We start from the raw sequence: 24537 nt of genomic DNA on the forward strand, positions 1-24537 counted from the left end.
AAAATTGCATTCCAGGGTGCCCAAATGTCTTAAATTGTTCTCTGTTCATTCTGGCTCAGGCGTCTTTTCCTTTCTCATTGACTTAGCTGAGGCAACATTAAAGAGATGTCTTCAGAGAACAAGAATGCAGTTGTTTCCAAAATAGGGACGGGGAGTACTTGTGATAGATTTACATTTCATAGAATCATAGAATCAACAAGGTTGGAAAAGTCCTCAGAGGTCATCAAGTCCAACCTATCACCCAACACCTCATGACTAACTAAACCATGGTTTCAAGTGCCACATCCAATCCTTTTTTGAACACCTCCAGGGACAGTGACTCCACCACCTCCCTGGGCAGCCCATTCCAATGGCCAATAACTCTGTGAAGAACTTTCTCCTCACCTTGAGCCTAAACCTCCCCTGGTGCAGCTTGAGACTGTATCCTCTTGTTCTGGTGCTGGTTGCCTGTCTACAACCTCCTCCTTCATGACTTTCAGAACAGTTTATCAGAGAATGGGTGTCAGTGAGCCCAAAGTCTTTCTGCTTCACCTCATTCTCTTTGGGAAGGTAGTTTTAAAACAGTATCATGGAGGCCGAATGTTGTGGAAAGTCATCTGTGCAGACTGTATGTTACAGATAGCTGTGCCTATCAAAAAGGAACAAATTATAACTCTATCACTGTGAAGTCCAGAAACTTTGAAGATATGTTATTAGACAGATACTGACAGATGAAACTGACTCGGTAATACCAGGTGACTCTCTGCTTTGGAAATACCAATAAACTTGCAGTTTGTGAATCTAAATATTCGCCTAAGGAGACACAGAAAGGAACAAAGGAATTCTCCAGTTGTATCATGAGTGATTCTCCACCCCCCTGGTTATCGGTTAAGAAAATTGCTATTGACAGGAAGACACAATTGTAGCCACACAGGTTTTCCAGTCTGAAAATAATTAGCCCTAGGGAGAAGTAGCATCCTTGTTTCTTGCTAACTTCCCTCAGCTGTGCCATAGCTCACTGGGAAATTACAAGTTGGCTTTAGGAATGAGTAACTGTAGCGTTAGGCCCTGTGTCATACAGGAGGTCAGAAAGATGGGCTACACTGGTGCTGATCTATGCAACCCTTAATGTGGGGTGAGACTCCCTCTTCCTGAGGAGCCCTGTGCTACAAATATAGCTATACCTCAGCCATCCCCTGTATTTGTTCCACCCTGCTGTCTGTAGGCTACATCCTTGCTGAGCTTTTCAGAGTTTGGGGTGATTTTTGCCTAAAATATTATCATCCTTCGCTAATGTGGGTCAACTTGAATCATTTCCAGGCTCACTGGAGAGAGGATGTTGATTCCCAGCTCTTGCATGCAGCAGGGCTTTGTGCCACTGTTATGCCTTCAGCTTGCAGAGAGCTCCTGCCAGCAGCTGGGAACAGGATATAGTTTTCTCAGGACAGCAGAAGGTGGTGATGGTTTGCTTTCTTTCTGAAGGAAGATTTCATCTGGAGAGCAGGGAGAATGGAAGGAGAGGATAAGGGAAGATGAAGTGAAACCTGTGTGTATAAAGGATGTCTGAATGGGATTAGTTCCTCCTTTGATGATTTTGGAGGCTGGGCAAAGGGAAATACTTAGTTTTCTACATCTGTTAAAGCTCTTGGGACAAGCAGTATACAGAAGTCAAGTACAGAGTGGAAGGATACCATGTTTCTGAGAGGCTTGTATTTGGATTCAGAAGGTATTTCTGATCCAAACATAATTTGTATATTAAAGCTGTTTCAGAGTCCAAGTGGCATCTGGACATTTGCCTCTTCTCATCCACTAGCTACCACCACTGTTGCAGTGCAGATGGCAGTATGTCTGCCTTGGGGTATAAGTTATAATAGGGAGTGAAGGTCTGCAGTTGCCAGAAATTGAATTACCACCAGCCAAAGGTCTGAAAAAGTAGAAAAATTAAACAGAGCTAAATCACAGAGGACTGATGGCTGCTATCCAAGTAGGCTGAAAGAACTAAACAACAAAGCAGCCAAGCTGCTAACCAAAATACATAATTTACCCTTAAGTTAGTGCTCTATCTGCCCATTAAAAAGATGTTGCTCCAGAGCTGTATATATAGTTAATCAAATTTACTTTGGCCCTAAAAAGAGTGGTTGAGGAAATCTGTGTCACTTCCGTCAAATAACTGGGAGCAGCACATAGTCCCTGTGCCAGCACAGCACACAGGGTCTGAGCCGTGCTACAGTGCTGTGCCCCACTTTCCCCCTGGCAGAGATGACCCATTTCCCAGGCAGGTGCCAGCTCATCTGCATTGCCTTTTCTCAAACGAAGGAGGGAGGGCAGGAAGGGGACCCATCTCCCTGCCCAGCACAGGGGTAGGCTGTACAATGCATGCCATGATGTTGGAGGCCAGATTCAGCTTTCAGATTCAGGTGCAAGTTGAGCTGAGCCCTAAACATAGACTTAAGGAGATACTATGGTGGGTGAGAATCTGCTAAAAACAGGCAGTGTAGGGTTTATATGATGCAGTGTGCTGCACCAAAATTTTTCATCACAGCCTTTTGATTTTACAGTGCTGCTAATCTGAGGCTCTGCATCAATTCGAAATGTATTCAAAAAGTAGCATTCAGATACAGATATGCCGTTAAAAGTAACCTGCCAGAGTATGCTTGATTGCATAAAAGTTATTAGCTGATTTCTTTCCCTGGATGTGGAGGGGTTATCTTCCCCCAGAAATGATAGTTTGGCATTAAGCAGAAATCACAAACCTTCATAAGCCCTCAGATCCAGTATCCTGATGGTTGCAGTCTTACATCCCTTCTTCATAGTCTCAGGATCACAGCTATATCATATTAGAAGTAGTGCTCGATGACAAAGAGATTTCCTGGCTTTGTGATTAACCAAACACCAATAATACATCAGAAAATGTAAGAAGAATAATTTGATACATTGCTAATTCCTTGCAAATGATGCAAATGATGATAAGAAAGTGGAAAAAGATCCAGTTTAGATATATTTGAGTTCTATTTGAGTGCTGTGACTGTTGCCCAGAAAATGCAGACCTTCCTACCTGTGTTTACTGCCTGCTAACCAGAGAGCAGATGTGCACAGATTCATATACTTCTGTGCTCTTAACAATGCTATACATCTCTTTTTGCCAATCCAGCAAGCTTGGCTGCCATCACTGTAGTGCAGCTGACACATTGCTCTGTGCCTTACACCCCTTCTGCAGGTGCAAAATTCAAATCTGAAAGAGTATCTTACCAACACTTTTTAAAAATAAGTTTAGCTGATTAAAGTATCTCAAGGAAGTTCAAAAACTGAATGGAAATGCAAGGTTTTATCTGTGCAGGCAATCCTTTCTCTAGACCTGGTGTAAAGGGCAGTGGTAAATATTGTCATGCAAAAGCCAACATTTTGAACAGGAGAAAGACTTAAGTATCCAATTTTTGATCACCTGGTATCTTCCATAAGTTAATATCTTTAGAAAAAAAACATTTAGTTTTGACAGGGTTATGCTATGCTCTCTCTCTTTTTTTTTTTCAGTAAAGGGGGAATTACGCAGTTAAAAGTATCTTTTTCATTTTTTTCCCCTAAATAATCCCAAAGGAGAGTATACCCTTTCCAGCCAGACATAGCATTCTCAGAGGTATTTTTTCTAATGAAAGCAAGTAACTGCCTAATGGAAATGCTTGTTACTGTGAGCTGATACTGGACAATACACATGATGCACATTCCTAAGAGCAAGAATTACTCAGATGGCCAAAAGTCAGTTTTCATTCAAGGAGAATGAAAATATCAGTAGCACTTAATATTGAGATGGAGGAGCCCTGTGGCTCCTTGCTCAGCATCTCTGGCTGATGTTGCCTGAAATTCCAGATCAGCATTAGCAGAGACCTGCTATGAAAGGTAATTACTTTAATGCCTCAGCACTGAATAGGGACACTGCATTGGGCTGATCATGTTGAAAATTCTAGAGGACCAGCAAGACAGGTGAGATGAGAAGAATAGCAAAGAAACAAAACAGGACTGGGATGGGAAGCAGAGATCTAAAGTTTCCTAAAGGTGAATCCATCTCATAGGAAAAGAAAAAAATGTATTTCTTATCCAAATACATCCCTAAACATAATCAGAAATACTTATTTGTATAGCATTAAAAAGAGAAAGAAGGTGAAATCCAGTGTACAGGGCAGTCTGCGAATCAGTAATCAGGAGACTGATTCTATTCTTAGTATTTTATTCTTCTGTACATCTTTATCCTATCACTTTGCTAGCTGGTAAGATATCTGCAGCAGATTAGTATCTATGAGAGCTGTGTGATTTATAGAGCAGCAGCAAACCTGCCAGTTCTCACCTGGAATGCATAGCTGTGCTGTTATTTTAGAAATTATAACGTCTTGCAGTGTGCTTAAGCTTAGTCTCAGTTCTGTGCATGTATGTACATAGCAACACCAAACTCAACCGCTACAATTATCTTTAACTGCTTTGGCTCTCAGGATGTGTTCATCATTTAGAGTGTGCAACAATACCTCAGTTTTTCTGTCAAGAAGTCACAGTTATTTCAGAGGCACTCACAACATGAACAGAATTTAAACATTCCCTGCAAGACTCCTTATCTTTTTCCTGTATGAACTTTCTTTGTGTTACCCAGCTAGCTGCAAGCCTCTGGCAGGATTCTCCTGGAAGTTCTTGCTCTTGTTTTTTTCGTTGGTTTGTTGTTTTGTTGGGGGTTTTTTTGTTTGTTTTTTACCTAATCCTGAGTGTGGTGAATAACACTGAGTCATCTGCATGCATGCTTAGTTCTCCAATTTTTCTCTTGTTCTGCTTATTAATAATTGAAACGGAACACTGGGATTCAAATAATCTAATTTTTTAGGTTTATAATGCAGAGGTTTAGATGTGAGTCAGTGTCCCCAAGCTCCCTTTGCAGTCTGGGGAGAAAAGAGTTGTTAGACATGATTCATCTCATCCTAAACTAGTTCTGTGAAACGGGTCAGATGAATCATATGTTAGAAGCCCTCTACAGACCTAAGCTTGCTTAAGCATGAGAGAAGCAGCTTAATGTCAGATCGGGAGAAAAGCAAAAAGTCAGCCTATGCATCCTGATTATTGGAGGAGTGGGAAAGAATGACGGCATTGATACCCAAGGTTATTTATGTTCTTTACTATAACCCAACTAAGATTCCAGGTATTGACTGTCATGAGACAGGAAAAGTAGTTGCACCATTAGATCTGTGTGAGTAAAGAGGGTCAGAGATGTGAGAGGGGAGCAGCAACTGCAACAGGTGATCAGAAACAGGGCTAGCTGTGACTAACCTGGCCCCTAAAGCTGCACCACTGGTGGAAGGGGCAGCCCTTGCCTTTTGCATTTCCTTCACCCCAGCTGCCTTCTCCTGCTTCTTCCCCTCTGCCATCTCTGCTGCCTCGGCTGCCACAAGGGAGGAGTGACTCACTGATCCATGTGAAGACCATCTCAAAAAAAAAAACCACAAAACTAAACAATTGATCAAAGCTAAATCTGAGAACTGCTTGAGCTTTGCTTCACAGGTGCTAAGACTGACATGGGGGCAAATGCAGGAAACTTCTGGGGGAAAAGAAGGTAGTTTTTGCAGAAGTATGTGTTATGGATAGTTCTCATGTCTAGAGCTAAAAATGCTGTATTTTGGTCAACTCAAAGTTGTTCTTGCCTGGAGTTTGGAAATGTTATTCCTTTCTTTGGTTTGTTTCCTTTGACTATAGAAGGTTTTTGTCCTTGAAGTAACACAGAGCAGACACTACCAGTCTTTCTGTGTTACCTCAGAGCATGGAGAGTGGTGGTGAATGGTGCCACATCCAGCTGGCAGCCAGTCACTAGTGGTGTGCCCCAGGGATCAGTGCTGGGCCCCATGCTCTTTAACATCTTTATTGATGATCTGGATGAGGGCATTGAGTCCATCATCAGTAAATTTGCAGACGACACCAAGCTGGGGGCAGGAGTTGATCTGCTGGAGAGTAGAGAGGCTTTGCAGAGGGACCTCGACAGGCTGGACAGATGGGCAGAGTCCAAGGGCATGAGATTTAACACATCCAAGTGCTGGGTTCTGCACATTGGCCACAGCAACCCCATGCAGAGGCTGGGGTCAGAGTGGCTGGAGAGCAGCCATGCAGAGAGGGACCTGGGGGTGCTGGTCAATGGTAGGCTGAACATGAGCCTGCAGTGTGCCCAGGCAGCCAAGAGGGCCAATGGCATCCTGGCCTGCATCAGGAACAGTGTGGCCAGCAGGAGCAGGGAGGTCATTCTGCCCCTGTACACTGCACTGGTTAGGCTGCACCTCGAGTACTGTGTCCAGTTCTGGGCCCCTCAGTTTAGGAAGGATGTTGAGTTTCTGGAATGTGTCCAGAGAAGGGCAACAAAGTTGGTGAGGGTTTGGAGCACAAGCCCTATGAGGAGAGGCTGAGGGAGCTGGGGTTGCTTAGCCTGGAGAAGAGGATGCTCAGGGGTGACCTTATTACTCTCTACAACTACCTTAAGGGAGGTTGTAGCCAGGTGGGGGCTGGTCTCTTCTCCCAGGCAACCAGCACCAGAACAAGAGGACACAGTCCAAGATGCACCAGGGGAGGTTTAGGCTGGGGGTTAGGAAGAAATTCTACACAGAGAGAGTGATTGGCCATTGGAATGTGCTGCCTGGGGAGGTGGTGGAGTCACCATCATTGGAGGTGTTTAGGAGGAGACTTGATGGGGTGCTTGGTTGCATGGTTTAGTTGATTAGGTGGTGTTGGATGATAGGTTGGATGCGATGATCTTGAAGGGCTCTTCCAACCTGGTCTGGTCTACTCCTATTCTATTCTATTCTATTCTATTCTATTCTATTCTATTCTATTCTATTCTATTCTATTCTATTCTATTCTATTCTATTCTATTTGCTGAGGTGATTTCAGGGTAGGACCAAAGCTTATTAAAAACATACTTCTTCACTCTGAAGGTTTTTATTTTGGTGGTTTTGAAATGGTAAGCAGCTATACTCAGAAAATGCACATTCTTTTCAGCAAATGTAGCCAATGGGAGAGTTGTTTTCCTATTTTGTAATGATTCCCTGGTATTATAGTCTGGCTGTGTATTGAAAGTTGTTTTCTTGTATGAAATATCTAGACTGTGCACTGACAAACAATCCTATTAGAAGGGATTATTATTTTTCAGATCTCCAAGTAAGTCTGATACTGGCTTATTGAAGGAAACTCCCTCACAGCCGACTAGGACATGCTCTTTGCATTTTGAGTTTTGTCTGAAACCGGTGATAGTTGCCATAAATTAGCACAGGTCTTAACCTATTTTTAGGATTAGTAATAGAAGGTAAAATTTAGCAGGCGTAAGGTTACAAGCCAGTTGAGATCTCTTGACAATTACATTTATGAGAAGACAGGCCTGCACCAAAGGCAACTGAATGTTTCAGCTCAGTTCTTGGAGACTGTGGGAACTGGTGTACCATCAGCACTGATCTATTTCAGCCCAAAAGCAGGCTAATTGGTTCATTACTGTACCAACTCAAAACGTCTGTTTTACAGCTATTATGGCTCCATGACTGTCTGCAATTAAGGTAGTCCTGTTTTAGCAACCCCCAGATTTTCTGAACAGCTGCTTCTTCACTGAAGCTCATTGCCATTCTCTCTCCAAAATGAATACATTTGGAGTGTGAGGGCTTCTTTTGGTATGTTGGGGCGGAAATTTCAACCCACCACAATTTTATAAGGTGATGACTTTCACATTATAAAATTAAAAAATAGGGAGTCTGAAGTAAGGAAGTGAAACTGAATTAGGTAGGGTTTGGATAGCTTGGAGAAGATGTTTTGAATAAATAAATTACAATAGCTTGTGAACAGTGAGCTGTTCGCATAGAAAAGGAATTATGCAAGTCAAGAGAGCAACAGCCCAAAAGTGCTGAGTCACGTTTTAGTCAGGATAGATGTATAATAAATAGTCCAAAGGAGAAGGCTGCCAGCAAAAAATCGTTGGGCTTTTTTTGTGTCCTCACTGGTACCATTTCATTTTCATGTATGTGTTCTTGATTATCAAATTATACAAATTATTTGAGGTCTTAAATTTTAAGCCATGCAACCCAAGACGTGTTGGGGATGTGCAAGTTCAGAGTTGAGAAACTGGAAACAAATGATAGCTCCACATACTTTGCAGAACAATACCAGTTTAAATCAGTTGAGGACTCAGCATTATTTCTGGTAAGACTCATGCTCCTAGCTTACTCTGAAGTACATTTTCATTTTGCTGTCTTGTAAAAGCCTTGCTGACTGTTATCTTCTTTAGTAGCTTGACACTGTGTTACTTCCAAAATGCTCTTTGAGTTTCATTCTCAATGGAAAGTGTCACTATGAGGACACTTTAATGTGTGTCACATATGTGCCATATATTTCAAGGCTTTAAATGAGATATAATTCAAAATGTAGAGCTAAGGCACTGTAAAGAGTAAATGTCACCCAAGAAGTAAAAGAAACATATCTACAATTCACAAAATGTAGCAATGAAATTTAATATAAAAATCTGTTCACCAGAGAGCAAGAGGAAAGCACATCTAAAAAGTATAGAGAATCATGGAATAGTTTGGGTCGGAAGAGTCTTTAAAGGTCATCTAGGCTAACCCCTCCTGCGGTGAGGGTAATAATAGGAATGAGAGTATTCTAAACCATCTTCTCTTCTATCCATAAATCATGAATCTTCAGATTCTCACCATGAGCTCTTCTATGACAATGAGGCAGAGTTATTTTACCTGGGACTCCGCTCTTGTTTCTGGTCCCTGTAGAGGGAAGGAAAAATACTTAGCTGTGAACAGGATGAAGGCTGTCTCAAAAAGAGATATGAGAAGCATTTCTAGTGCAACGATGTTGTTATTTTCTCCCCCCCCCCCCCCCCCCCCCCCCCCAATATCAGGCCTAGAGTGAAACTCATGGGGACATGTAATTGTCCTGCAATTTCTCTGTGGGTCTCTAAATGGTCCTTTGAAGAGTCCAAACGATGTCTCCTTTCAAAATGTATGAAGGTAGACCGGTAGATAGATACTCATAGATAGAAATGAGAACAGAAGGGTTTCCCAAAACCAAAGCCAAAGCATTACAATAGTAACAAGGAAGGATGTCATTGGACTTTGTCTCTCTACAGTCAGAAACCTGGGTGATGAGCACCTGAACTCATGAGGAGGAAAAAGGAGATAGCATCTAATGTCCATCAAGCATATGAGGAAATTTTGTATGTGTTTATTGTTTTATTCACTATTCTAACAAAAATAAAGCTGCCCCAGTTAACTATGTGGAGTCAGTAATCTTCTCACAGGAAGATGAGATAACCTTTCTCATCCTGAGAGCTGGCTATGTATGCTACTGCTCTTGTCCTGCTGCCACCATCTCCTAAGGTTACTCTTCTGACAAGGTGATGGCAGCTTATTTCTTTTCAAGCCCCATCCCTGCTGAACAGAAAAATGGCAGATATTATACAGCAAAGCACTACCTGCGTGTCTGGAAAACCCAGCGCATGCTGTGTCTGTAGGAATTGTGCTAAAATTGTAACATCCTACCTGGTGGTGCCATTAGCCATCACACATGGGCATTTCTGTTGCTTTACATGAACTACCTCCTTTTTATGCTGCTGTTGCATTCCAGTGCTCAGGCAACACAATCTGTGAAGCTGTTCAGGGAGCTCTCCCATGATGAGCTGGTATTTTGGCAGTACTGGTACATTTTATCAGCTGCTGGTGCCGATAGAATGAATACCCTGTTCTTACCCTGTAATTTTGCTTATTTTGGTTACACAAGAGCTACTTGGTTGGTGAGGGGTTTGGAACATAAGCCCTACGAGGAGAGGCTGAGGGAGCTGGGGTTGCTTAGCCTGGAGAAGAGGAGACTCAGGGGTGACCTTATTACTCTCTACAACTACCTGAAGGGAGGTTGTAGACAGATGGATGTTGGTCTCGTCTCCCAGGCAAGCAGTACCAGAACAAGAGGACGCAGTCTCAGGCTGCGCCAGGGGAGATTCAGGCTGGATGTTAGAAAAAAGTTCTATACAGAAAGAGTGATTGCACATTGGAATGGGCTGCCTGGGGAGGTGGTGGAGTCGCCATCACTGGAGGTTTTCAGGAGAAGACTTGATGGGGTGCTTGGTGCCGTGGGTTAGTTGCTTGGGCGGTGTTGGATTGGTTGATGGGTTGGACGCGATGATCTTGAAGGTCTCTTCCAACCTGGTTTATTCTATGTATTCTATGTATTCTATGTATCTGTTGACTTCAACAAGTTATAGGATCACTGGACTAGGCCACACACTTCTCATGTGGAAGTTGCAAGTAACTAACCCAGACTGCTCAGTTTCTGAGAGCAAATTTCCTTTTATTTCTCTACCACCTCTGAGGAGCAGCCAGGAACATGTCACACTGACTCTTCTGATGCTGAAAAAATGCTGCACCAGGCAGTTACATGTTTGAAAGAAAGAAATCAGGCAAAGAAGCAATTGTAGCATGATCATATACATATCTATTCCTGTGTGGATTGACATAAGTAACTCTAGCTGTCTTTTGAGAAATAATGCTCCTTTTATAGTTTATTAGCTAATAATTTGCTGAATGACTGAGTTGTCAAATTACAATAAAATAATAATAATATTTTAAACAGTGAATATTTCAGTCAATGATGTATTCACTTGCTTTCATTGGAAAAATTGTTTAGATAAGAACAAAGGACACATCCAGTAGAACAAAGTAAAGCTGACATATCTGTTATTATAGAAGTACCCAAAAGCAAGGAGAAGGATAGAAGGAGATGTAAAATGCGACAGTGTTAGAAATTAAAATGTTTCAGTAGTAGCATGTACAGATATCCTGTATGTAAATTTTATTCTCCCTCCCCAGGTGGATAATTCCAGAAAATCAAGGTTTTGAAAACCTATTATGTTAGTAAACTCAAAAGCAAAATGACCACTATGTCGCTTATTAGGTACTTGAGTAATTTGAAGTCAAGTGGCAGACAAACAAAAAGATATAAGAAATAATACATCTAAATATTAATTTGGGAATGTTTCAGTTTGCTTGCTGGTATTCCACATCATGCCCACCCTATCCAGAAAAACTTTTGCCCTCGTTGTTTCTAAAGAGTGGTTCAAGTCACATCGCTACTTCAAGTTTGGGGTTGGTCATTTGTTCACGTTATTGAACACCAGTCTTCATTAATTAAGACATTTTTAAATTTGGCATGCTTAATATGTTTGTGCATGCTTCAAAATATTCTAGAAATGAAACAGTGTCCTTAGCTTGTAGCTGTGCAATTCTTCAGTACATTGATAAAAAAACTGAATACTCAGACCGTGGGACAATGAAGAAACCCAGCATCTGTTCAGGGTCCTGCCACCAAGTCAGGACAATTCTTGGAGTGCCATGTTTTGGCATTCTTTCTTGAGTGGAGTGGCATTTCAGTTGTTACAGCACATGTGCCAATGAAAACTCCTCTGTGGCAAAGAGCTGCCATGCACAAATAAACACAAACATGAACTCTGGCAAGTGCTTTACAAATACTGAATATGATGATTTGCTTCCCAAGTAAGCGAGTAATGATAGCCTTGGCCTAGTATGCCATTAGTCTGGGCACTGTGCAATCATAATATAGGACAGCATTTGCTCTGCAAAAATACAAAATTAAGGCAGGGGAGGTTGAAAGATGTAGCTAAAAGTTAATTCCCAGGAAAGATCAGATTGCACCAGTTGGGCTGAAAAGCACTCACCTTGGCACACTGGTTATTTAACCATTATTGTTACTGTCAGCGCAGAAAAGGACAATTTCATGGTCAGATGAGGGGAGAGATCAGTGAATGGTCTCAGGGGCTTGTTTTGTCTGCACATATAGTGGCATTAATAGAACCCAGGGGAATCAACCATGTTGCCATAGTCCATATGGGTCATGAAGAAGTGCGCTATGCCTCAAAATACCATGGCTAACGAAAGTCCAATGTCTTCTGTAGTGAGATGAATATTTTGTAACAGAAGGGATTCCTCCGTTGGCAGTGTGACCGACTGCCTCCTAAGAAGCTGATTATGCTTTTCCTAATTTCGTTCCTTGATGAGCTGCCTGAAGAATTAGTGCAACCACAGTGTCAGCATAAAGCTTTGCCTAGGTCTTTACTCCATTTGCCATTGCACTAGTTACTAGTTGGTACAACCAGGCTTTGTGTATGTGAACAATTTCAGCGCTGTTCATGTGGGTTTATATAGTTTCACACATGAGGAATGGCCTGAACAACTCTCTTCTTTTACAGGAGTTAATAACTTTTGCATTTCCTTCCCACCGATGCACTGCATCAGTGAAGTTAAACAAATTGCAGACCTTCTGAAGGTCTATGGGGAGCTCAAGAAATTGTCCAGGGTTATTTGTGGGCCAGTGTTGTCCAAATGGTATGACTTTAGAGGCATTTGGGGAAAAAAAAAGTTTATGCTCTCCTAAAGCTGAAATCTAAGCATTCTTTCTTTTAAAAGAAAATTTAAACAGTAGGTAATTTATATAAATTCACTAAGACTATTTCAGAGGACTCATGGTGTCAAGGGTCAAAGTATATAAGGATTAATAAAGCCTCAAACTGCAAAACTGCAGGGATCTGAAGGAACTGTTCTCTTGTAAATTATTTTAATAACAGCTGTGATCATCTTTTGTTATTTATCTTGCTGTTGTGCCTGCAGGCCGTCCTAAGCTTTTATTGTACAGACGTACTATAAAGAGGCATTATAGCTTGCAGCCTTGGTTGTGACAGGATGACAGTTTGGTGAACATCACTGATGGACTAGGGAAAAGAATAATGAGAAAGGTCTCTTGTTGCAGCCTGTGCTGGAGACTGTTTACAAAATAGTTTAATGTTTCTGTCAGAAAGGCTGTCTATAGTGTATGTGAAGAACTGTTTAGCTTCAGTTTTCCCTTCTTTTAAAGGCTGTTTCATAAAAATAGATGGGGAAAGCCCATAAAATAGATGGGGGTAGATGTTCCTGCCTCTGGGACACAGGGGATCAGCCCTTGGGCTACAAGGTGAAAGGGTGGAGTGGAGCAAGAAAAACTCAAGAGAGAAGTCCCAGTACTCAGCTGTGGATGACTAATGGTTTGGACAAAGAATGCTTCTGTTAGAGACATGTTTCTTGGAAATTATAACATATCAGTGTTATATATGTTTTGAGACACTGACACCTTGCTCATTGACCAATCTCACTGGCATAGGCAGAATGCTGAACTACTGCCCCCCACCATTCTGCCACTTGCCTGAGGTCAGAAACAGAGATGGGATGTTCAGTGTCTGTGTATAGTATGATCCTCCCAAATCACAATGCCATTGCTGGAGCCAAGGAGTGGTGTGACTCTTACCAACATTCAGAAGGCATTTATGTAAATGGTTGTTGCTGCTGGGTGACCTGAACACCAAGTGTCTCTGGATATCCACTGGAGCTATGGCATCATTTGGGATACCATGCTTGCTATAGATAACTGGAGGTAACTTGGTTGACTTGCTGTATGGGCACATTGTTTATCATCTTTTCTACTCCCTCAATAATGCTTTATTTCATAACATATTAGACTCCATCACTGTTCATATCACAGACACTCAGTAGGTAATCCAGAAAAAAAACATAGGGTAATGAATCAGAAACACAGGAGAACATTGTTGTGCTTGTTGTGGCTGCTTCTTCCCCCTTTGACTTCCAGCTGCAGTGCTTTGATCAGCCAGTGCTGAAAGAGCGGTAGCCCCTCTTCTTAAATGGTAGCAGTTTAAAACACAGTGGGACTGGGACATATTTGCTCTGTTTAATACCCTTCTTCACCTCCTGGCAGCAGCATTCCTCAGATTTACTCTGTGAAGAATCAATAGTTTAAAAATAGAAAGGAAGGAAGGAAAAAGAAGGAACCTTCTGAGAGCAGCTTCACCCATGATTTTGAAAAACCTAGTTTATTTTTTAAATCTTTACTTTCCTGGTGATACTGTCACAGGAGTCCTTGTTAATGACTTCAAGTGTGCTTTTATATTGTTCTAACTGACTTAACGCTGGTTTTGTTCATCTCCTCTTCTCTCCCAGTGGAGTTTTCATACTGTGATTTGACTTCCATGAAGTCTATATGGCAATTTGTGCAGCGGTTTAGAGCAAAGAATTGTCCACTCCATGTCCTGGTGAATAATGGTGAGTATTGGGGTTTTTCTGCAAATGTCTGTGAGGGAAGATGTGACCAAGGGGGCTCTCATCTATCACTTTACATTTCAAATGGATTATCTCAACCATACCACAGGTTACAATATGGCTGCCTTAACAAGGATGTCTTGCTACGTTAAATTGCAATTTTTGGGGAGATTGTCAGCTGAGCAGATTGAACACTTTGGTGTCTTGTTTGTTTTCTGTGGTTTTTAGCTGTCCAGTACTAAAAGACTGCATAAGAATCTGAGAATTTCTCATTAAAAAAAAGGCAAGGAAAGCAGCGCTTTCTGTCTGTAGAAAACCTATCCTTTCACCTTTAATTACTTTCTCTCCCCTTATATTTTCCCTATATGAGCATTCAATGGCCATGGTTGCCTGGTCATCTGGGGAGGTTAATCCATCTGGAATATAACCTATCAAATTATCTAGTGACCTCAAAGCAGTTGCTACTTAGATCAAGGTACAACTGGAAAATTGTCCATAAAGCTATGTCCTCACTGGTCACAGAACAAATCAAAAGGGCAGTATCTATCTTGCATTCATACACTTTTCAAATGAATCTCATTACTCTTAGGAATTTAAACTCTTTTTTTAAAAATTCCTATACTTGGCATATAATTATGTTTCTTAGCCACAGTATTTTTTGAAGCCAGCCCATACAGTAATTTTCCTCTAAAAATCCTGAATGCTTTACATGCACTTTCCTAAAGGAGAGTTTTCACCTGTGTATTTAACTAGGGGAAAAACCCACCAGCCACAATTTAGGCTTCTTTTAGAAGTTTTCTGCTCGTTTTGTTCTTGTTGTCCCAGTTATTTGCATGGATTTTTATTAAAGCATGCCAAATAACATTTTCTGTTTTCCTGCGCATCCTTCAGACATGGTGAGGGCAAATGTCCTGTGAACACGTGGGGTTGTTTCATTCGTTGATGCCTTAAAGAACTCTCATTAACACAAGCAAATATTGCAATAAAAATTCAAGAGTATTTTATTTTCTGACTGATATGAAACATTCATGAAATATTCCATTACATGGTCATATTTATTTGGTTAGTCAAAAAAGGGTACCATTATTATTTTAATTGTTATGTAATTAAAGATAGTGGGTATTTAATCCTGGTTACAGCATTGTCCAGTTTTACATGCCTACTTTTTAAGATGCAGAGTACAAACACAGATAGGAAAAAAACTATTTGAAAAAACAGGGGTTTGAGATCTATGCACCCCCTGCCTGCAGGCATTCCCTGCCCTTGTCACTGGTTGTCTGCACAAGGAAAACCAGGACTGTGCTGCAGGGTCTTGGGAACAGCTTGGAGGAGAATGGATGGGGCTGAAGCAGCAGCATAGTTAGGAAGCTCTCTTGAATGAAGGGTTTTGTTCTGCCCTAGCTACTGCTGAAGCAGGATGGATGAAAGTTGCAGTTAAATGTCTTCTTAGTCAAGAAAAAAAGTTATATGAAAATAGATCTCCCAATATGTTTTAAGTGATGAGACTGAAGACTGTTGGCTCAAAGCTTCTTTAAACAAAAGCTTCTTTTAAGAAAGAACCTTGATTCTGATATCTACCTAAATCAGTCTCTATTTTCATGACCTGCAAGAAGGGCATTTGATTTCACTTATGCCAGACTACAAAATGCAGTGTGCAAGATAAATCTCTTGTTTCAGAAAATCTGTTAGAATCTACAATGAAATGGAAATGAATGGCTCAACTCTGGTGTTGGGGTTGTTTGTTTGTTTTTGTTTGTTTGTTTGTTTTGGTGTTGTTGTTTTGTTTTGTTTTGTTGGTTTGGGGTTTTTTCCAATCTTAATAGAATTTCAGAAGCAATCACATCCAAAGCTGCTGTGAAGACTTTTCGGTATAATTAAGTTAGTCTCTGACCATTACCTGGCAAGTCACTAGGCCACTCCTGAAAGCTCTTTTCCACAGGTTTGGGTTTTTTCAGTCTTTTTTATTTACTCTTGTAAATAGTCTGTAGCAACAAACTTTAGTTTTATTACTAGGTTTGTAGTGAAAGTCCAGGTGATTTCTTGGTACACAAGAAGAAAATGGACATGTCTAATGGAGGAGAAATGGCCTGATGCAAAAAAACAGGTTCTCTTGGCTTTCCATCAGTGTTGGGTACCTCCTAAGACAAATGCTGATCTTTTTGCTAGCTGGTAGGGTTTTCCTTTTCCATTTCCCTTCCTCTTTCCCTTTTTTTTTTGGGAGGGGCATGTGTCTTTTTTTTTTTTAACTGTAATTCAATGCACTAAGATTCATTCCAATGTGGACAGCAGGGCTGGAGGCACTACTTACTGAAAAGCCTCATCGCAGTTGCCAGTTCCACTGCCTTCACTGCATGATCCCCTAGACATGACCTTGAGTGTCTGGAAGAGGACAATGTTTGCAATATTTAATGTCTGATGGGAATGAGTTGTTGGGTGTGTTGTCAGTGAGTGTGTACACTTCCTGTGAGAAAATGGTGCTGTCAATAGGATGGCATTTTGCATGACAATTAGATGTCTTCCAGGACACCTCATAACAACATGATTTTCTTATGTCTCAGCATATTTGTCTAGAATAGTAGGTTTCTTAGTATCACCTAGTACTTTTCTATTTCTTACAGGTCTTGAAGCTTTAGTGTTTTTTGATATGAAAAGGTATTTTTACTTCTTAGCATATGAGGAAGAGCTTGTGGTCCAGGCATCTGCGAAATGCATTTAGAGGGAGTCACATACTTTTGAGAGTCTGTCCCAAAGTCTGTCTGGGCTAATGGAAAAGTCTCCTATTAGTTTTGAAAACCAGACTTTGTGTGGGCCTCGTGACTTCACAATCAGACTGGCAACCTAGTAAAAATTTTCCTCTCTATGTTCATAGGACCAAGAATTTTATTATCAAAGGCTGTGCCCTTTTATTACATTTAATGCTAAAATGCCAGGTATGGTCACACTGATTTTTTTTTGCACAATATATTAGTACTATTTAATTGCTTTAAAAGAAAATATTTTAAATTGATTGATACAATCATGTCTCTATGTTATTGATCTTTCCACGTCTTATCTCCTTGGATATGTATTCTGTATGTATGTGAAGTGGACTTGTGTGAATCTATCAAAAATCCAAACATTTCAAGATGCATTGAGGAAACTTCTAGTATGTTATAGTAATGCAAACTATGAAATTAACATTGAAATATTAGTAAAGACAGGTGATTTCACAGGAATTACTGTGCTAGGTAAATAATCTAAATAATCAATACTATGTATGACCTAAGATCATTATGAAATTCAGCAGTTTTCCAGAACACAGGTGATTTAAAAAAAATATATATGTCTCTAAATATGTCTCTATCACTTGTTCTGCATAACCTGCTTATCTCAAGGGTCTAGGTAAAAATAAAATTAATACTAAAATCCTGAGTTTCAAAGTATTCTCCTAGAGCTAGACACCCAAGTCACACAAAGAAATTTTATGTGAACATTGAGAGTGTTCAAAATGGAGGGTAGTGCACTGAAGTCGCCTCCTCTCTTTTTGTTATAGCTGATATTAACGTACGCATTTAACTTTCTAATTTCTAATGTAAAAGGAAAAAATTTGGTTGAATGCACTCATTATTTCAGCTGAAAAATAAAGGCATGTTGTTCATTACTATGCTTTCTGCATCAGTAATGTGCATGCTCAGCTCTTGGGTTTTAAAATAAACAAAACATTAAAGATGCAAATAGAGCATTACATAAACTTTTTTCCTTGGTTGGGTTTTTTTTAATGTGATGGTCTAGTGCTAAAAGGAGACAAATGCTATGACACAGAAAACAAATTTATTTTCTGTAAAAAAAAAAAAAAAAAAGAAAAGAAAAGTAAGCTGAACTATGATCCACAGAAAGATGGATGCAGTACAAGCAGTTAAGAAAACTTAATCTGGCAGAAAGTCAGAAAAAGATGTCTTCTAGTATGCTAACTAGCAAATAGGTGCCAATTTTTTGTGTTTGCTTTTGCAAAGTACTATGTCTTTGTACAGCTGAAAAGCAGTTAGCAAACTGCAGCATGCACGCTAGGGTTACTTAATATGTTTCCAACTTGCTGTCTAGTATCTTTCTGTTGTTGCAAAAGGGACAGGTAGCAAAATACTCCATAAAATTCCAGGAGCAGTACTCGCTGTTTCATGCCAGACAGGATTTTTCTAATTTGAAGTCAGTAACTTTGTGTGCTAGAAATTTTTCTCAGCACATTGAAATTAATGTTTTTATTTGCACGTTGTTTGCAGCACTTAAGCATCTGAAAAACATGAGAGCTAACACTAAAATCACACATTTTTAGTGACAGCAGAATACCTATGGGTGCTAAACACACACACTTTTAATCAGCCATGAAATAGCAACTACCTTCTCTGTTGCAGTTCACTGAATAGTTTGTGATTTTGGCTACAGGTTAAGAAAGGAGAGGGAGAAAATGACAAGGGCATTTAGTATATTCCTTGGCATGCAAACAAACACAAAAAGAACATAGAGCTTTCAGGATGTTATTAGCCTATTTTAGACAGATTACAGTCAACATATTCCATGTTGAAACCAATTTAAAATCAGTATTTTTGAACTGCTGACTAATTCAAATGTTCATATTTCATACTGCAGGAATAATCTGAGAAGTCTTAGTCTCTTTATAGAATGAGTAAGTCTCCATAAGTAATGAGTAAGTCTTTAGTTCCTAGTGGACAGCAAAATCATATCTGTAGGCATGTATGTGAAATATATATTTCTTTGTGTTACTTGCACGCAGTCCAACCATGATCCTTTGCAGGGAGCCATGTGCATAATCCCATGGATACTGTCATGGTTGATCACATACTAAATGATTCTCATGTTTGAGTATTTGCAGGATCAGATCCTTCAGAAGAGGTGCTGAGATTTGAGGGATAGTAACAAGTGGATATATCAAGCCCAAACAGTTTTATAAGTACCTAGCTATTCATAGGTGTTATTAATTAGTTAGGCTTAACAGTAGTTAGTTACATTACCACAGTGGTATCTACAAAAAGATCCTGTCCCATTTCATTAGATAAGAACCATCTTTCCTCTCTGTAGCAGTTGAAGGCTACACAGACTATAAGATGAAAAGGAAAGAAGCCCCAGAGAAATGGAAATTCACTGAAGAAGGCCTTGAGTGAAAGTTAGTGAGGAGGGTTGCTGTTGGCCCCAGTTGAACTCAAATTCCATGAAAAATAATGCTTCTCCTGCAGCCACAGAGGAAGGCTATGGTGAACTTAGGATCTGTTATCTCAAGAATCTTGTTCCAATGTCTTGCTTACAGCATCATGTTTCATTTTTATCCTTCATCAAATTAGAGCAATATGCAAGCAAAACTGAGATAGAAAAGGTGCAGTGGGACAGGGATAAAGAGGAGATCAAGAAGAAGGGTAAGTGACCCTTTACTTCTATGTCATAGATGACAGATACTAGACATCATGGGAGAGCCTTTAGGAGATATTTAGAGCTGTGAAAGATAATTTGAGGTGGTGGTGGGATTGCCTTAAAATGGATAATTGGGCAAAACTAGGTGATTCAGAAAAACACTGATCACACACTGCTCTTGGGTACTTGGAAATAACTTGTCTGGGCATGTGTGCTAAGGCACCAGTATCCAACCCTGATTGTTCAGAGCAACAGAGGGTTGTGCAATATCAACATTTACTTAGCACTCAGATTTTTAGCAGCAATCATCAGCTAGAGCTTTTATTATACTTGAATAGCATTCTTGTTTGTCAGAATATGTATCCTCTATAAGGGTTTTTTTGTAAAAGGATTGTTTTTATTAGAACTAGTAACTTAGAAGAGTAATTTAGGCTACTTCTGACTTTCAAACTTTTATTTGATACTATCTTTGTCTTTGTAATTATTTCCAAACATTTTTCTGTCTATGATATCAAACACTTTGTGAAAAAGGAAGTATCTCAGACTCCACATGCTGCAGGTTCTTGACCCATTTTCTTTCATGCCATGAATGTGAATGTTTTATCCATGAAAGACAGATATAAAATTCAGCTATTGATGGATTAGAAAATCCAACTGGTTCACCTTAAGTGTGTGGAACATTTGCCACCTTTGTTTCTGAAACTCAGGAGTAGGATGTGTTTTATTCTTACCTAATCCTTTCATAGCTTTTATAAAAAAATATTTTTTTAATGTAAATTGAAAACCAAACCTTTTTGTTTTAAGAGAACTCCTTATTGAATTAGAAAGGTGAGACTGACTTCCCCATTTTCTGATTGTGAGTGGCATAACTCACCATTGTGCCAACTCAAATAACTTATTAGCATATTTTTACAGCATATTTTTAGAAAAAAGTTGTGGTTTTTTGTTTTTTTTTTACTGATGCATTTTCCAAGGAACTAGCCTCTCCTTTCTTTGCTCTCTCTTAGCATCATGACATTGAATCAGAAAGTGAATATGCTCTTAAGGAGGTATTGCAGCCAGCTCAGTTTGATGAAGATACTGAGTTTTGGATGTTGTTCTCAGGATTGTCTTCATTTTCTAGTTCATTTGCATTAAAATGCTGATAAAGGAAGAGCTTGTCTTTGCAGGAAAGATGCATAGTTTTATCTTCTTTGGCACAGCTAATAAAGTTCACCTCACTGCTGTGGACATAATAGGTGGATCTGGGAGCACTAGCAGTCGACATTACTCAATTTTCAGTTCCTTACTAGTTAGCCAAACTTTAATGTTTGGGCTAGGAATTTCCATGGCAAATATTCCCTTAAGGCTTTGTTGCTGGTTTTGGGTTTTGTCTTAATATCAGATAAAAGAGTTTATCTGTTTCCAACAATGATAAGCAAAACATCTTTGAGTTATCACAATTTGGAATGGGGACTTGAATGCATCCAAGATGTTGATTTTGTATTAGAAGCGTTTGTGCCTTTTGCTACCCATTGAATAGTCCCATGATGAGTTGAGTCAAAAGCCTGCAGTTTGAAAAATGTCTTTATATTTTAATTGCTAAAGGTTTTGCCTGTACCAAATATGTCCTCAGTCAAGACTGAGCAGGCGTTTCTGCTGGAATGAGCCATGGTGAAAAGTACTGCATGCAGTCAAAAGCATTGGCACCAAGACTGAGCACCAGTGTCGTGTCTGCTCTGTAGAGCTGCCTCTGAGCTGGGGTGGAGATGTGCACTGTGGTTTATTTCAGACTCCTCCTGAACACTTCAATGTCCATACCAGGAGCCTGAATCTTCCATGATCTTCAGGACAAGTTTCTAGCCTATGAAAAGCAGACTACAGAGTGGGGAGAGGTGGATGGGAGGTGGTGGGTGTCTGGGTTTTACCTTGATAAACCGTTGGAATATGACTATGGAGCTGAGACATGATTTCAGCACTATCAGGACATAAATATCTCTCCAGATGTGTCTGGTGAGCTGATGTGGCTGGTGGCCACAAGTGGCTAGTGACCACATCTCTCTGTAAGTGCTGACAAAAGCTGTAGCATGGAAGAGGAAGAACTCTCATTTGAATACAGATGGGACGAGACTGTACCTTTCAAGAAAGGCAGATCTATATGAGAAGCCTGACTTTGGAGAACTGAAATAGAAAAGACATTAAAGACTGGCAGGTTATAAGGAAGAGACAGCAAAAGATGTAGCGAAGAACTGATTGGGGGCAACAGGACTGTCAAGCAGGAGCCATTAGGATAGGGGAAACCTGATGATAAAACATTTGAGTTTGCTGATTGACAAACTTATAAACAGAATTAAACTATGGCTGAGCATATACTCTTGTTCAATATGAGGAAATTACTAAGAGTGCAAGAATAGGGGGAGGAATTTGGGGAGACATTAGTCTGCACTGCAGGAGAGGTCCAGAGCTTGCAAGTGCTTAGACACCACATGATTCATGAAGATTGAATTCCTACCTCCAGGACTAGTTACGTACAGGCTGATTGGACCTTTTGTTGCAGTGAGTGAGTTCTTGACTGACTGAACTCTTTTTTGTTGGTTTACTGATGTGTAACAAAGATGAGAATTATCACCTTGTGGTGGGGATGTGATTGGAATCTCTCTTCCGTTTGGTCATTGACGTTGGTGTAGCATGGGATTTAATTGCCATCTAACTCTGTATTGTAACTGGTTGATGCTGAAAAGAGTATGAGGAAGCTGATGGAAGTCTCAGAGCCACAGATTGTGGCCCTGTAAGGAAAGCAGCCTTCAGGAATGAGAAAAGTAAGCCAGGCAGTGAGCCCTAACCCTAACCCTGGAAGATGCCTGCAGGATGTGGAATGAGATCTATGAGATTCAGACAGAAAGGAGCTGGAGTGGCTTTTGCAGGGAAGCAGAGGCAGATGAAGCTGATATGAACATCTGAGGCTGAACCTCTCCCCTCCTTTCTACCTACATGCTGTTCCTTGATAAGATCAGGATATGGTCACTGAATTCTGGTGCTAACAGAAGGAGGGGAGTGTGGCCCAGAACTTTGGCTGGGAAGCTGCACACTGTCCTTGGCTTTGGCAATGCTGTGCACTTTGCCTAACACAGGGAGTTGGGGAAGTTTCAGGAAGCCAGAAATGGCAATAGGTGATGCAGAGCCCCTTGCAAATGAGCAGGAGGCAAGAGGTTGCTCGATGCTGGAGCAGAGGCTCAGGCAGACTCCTGTGGAGACACGAGGCTGACATCCTGGTTGTAGTCTGTTATAGACCACCCAAACAGGATGAAGAGGCTGATGAATTATTCTATAGGCAGCTAGAGGCTGTCTCAAGATCACCAGACCTTGTTCTTATCAGGTGATTTTAACCTGCCTGATATCTGCTGGGAACTTAACACAGCAGAGAGGAGGCAGTCTAAGAGGTTCTTAGAGTGTATGGAGGACAGCTTCTTATCCCAGTTGCTGCGTGAGCCTACCAGGGGTAAAGCTTTGTTTGACCTCCTTTTTACCAATAGAGAAGGGCTGGTGGGAGATGTGGTGGTTGGAGGCTGTCTGGGGTCCAGTGACCATGAAATAATTGAGTTTTCAATATGCAGTCAAGCTAGGAGGGGCAGCAACAAAACCTCCACTCTGGACTTCTGGAAGGCAGACTTCAGGTGACTCAAGGAACTAGCTCAGAAGGTACCTTGGGAAACAGCCCTTAAAAGCAAAGGGGTCCAGGAGGGCTGGACCTACTTCAAGAAAGAGTTTTTGAATGTGCAGGAACAGGCTGTGCCAATGTGCTGGAAGGTGAGCTGCTGGGGCAGGTGGCCAGCCTGGTTGAGCAATGAGCTACCAAAGGAATTAAGGGAAAAAAAGAGGGTGTACCATCTTTGGAAGAAAGCTGAGGCAACCCACAGAATGTTTAAGGATGTTGCTAGGTCACATAGGAAAAAAATTAGACAGGCAAGAGCCCATTTAGAGCTTAGACTGGCCTCTGCTGTGAAGGACAACAAAAAATCCTTCTATAAATATATCAATAGCAAGAGGAGGGGCAAGGACAACCTCCACTCCTTGGTGGACACAGAGGGGAACATAGTAACAAAAGATGAGGAAAAGGCAGAGGTACTTAACACCTTCTTGGCCTCAATTTTCAATAGCAGGACAGGTTGTCTTCCAGACAACTGGCCTCCTGAGCTGGCAGATGGAGTCGGTGAGTAGTGTACTTAGTATAGTTCCCCTGTGATCCAGGAGGAAGTAGTAAGAGACCTCCTTAGCTGCTTGGATCCCCACAAGTCCATGGGACCAGAGGGGATCCATCCTAGGGTGCTGAGAGAGCTGGAAGATGAGCTGGCCAAGCCACTCTCCATCATTTTTCAACTGTCCTGGATCACTGGAGAGGTCCCAGAAGACTGGAAGCTGGCCAACGTGATGCCCATCCACAAGAAGAGCTGGCTGGATGAGCCTATCAGCCTGACCTCAGTGCCAGGCAAGATTATGGAACATCTTGAGTGCAACCACACAGCACTTTGCAGCTGATGGCTGGGTCCTGGTACTGCCTGCTCTTTATCAAAGCTGTTTTCATCATGACTGGTCCCTACCAGGGAATGTCCATGCACAGGACACTGTCCTACTGCTGACATCAGACAGGCTAACAGCAGATGTCCTTGCATCTCCCCAAGGGTCAAATGCATTGATATGGACTCTAGGTGTCATCATTATGCCATGGGGTAAAATTCCTTGCCTTGCTTCAGTTTCCTCCCACTTTGCTTTAGAAAACTGCATATACACACATATGGAGCTCCAGAAGATACTATGAAGTGCAAGAGTCTGACCTCACTGTGTGGAGACAAGAAATAGGATGGTAGAAACTATGTCAAGTTTCATTTGTATTCTTGTGTTTTAGTTCTTAACTATTTGTATTTTGGCCTTTTCAGCTTTTCATATGTTATTTATCTGGGGGTTTTGTGTGGTCCTGTCTTGACTCAAAACTTTTCTGAGATACAAGTAGGTGTGCAGCATACCA

The 24537-nt window shown here is 40.9% G+C and overlaps 1 protein-coding gene across 2 annotated transcripts in view; it reads left to right on the forward strand.

The window, feature by feature from the left end:
- DHRSX (dehydrogenase/reductase X-linked) overlaps nucleotides 1-24537 on the forward strand; it is a 192876-nt gene that overhangs the window by 108595 nt on the left and 59744 nt on the right. The window contains exon 4 of one of the 2 annotated variants that reach the window (XM_054164796.1): nucleotides 14037-14138. The exons of the other annotated variant lie outside the window; for it this stretch is intronic. Within the exon in view, the coding sequence (XP_054020771.1) occupies nucleotides 14037-14138 (102 nt within the window). The remainder of the gene's footprint in view (nucleotides 1-14036; nucleotides 14139-24537) is intronic. 2 annotated transcript variants of the gene reach the window in all.

The sequence above is a fragment of the Dryobates pubescens genome, chromosome 10, assembly GCF_014839835.1.
Source record: "Dryobates pubescens isolate bDryPub1 chromosome 10, bDryPub1.pri, whole genome shotgun sequence".
In the NCBI taxonomy this organism is placed as follows: domain Eukaryota; kingdom Metazoa; phylum Chordata; class Aves; order Piciformes; family Picidae; genus Dryobates; species Dryobates pubescens.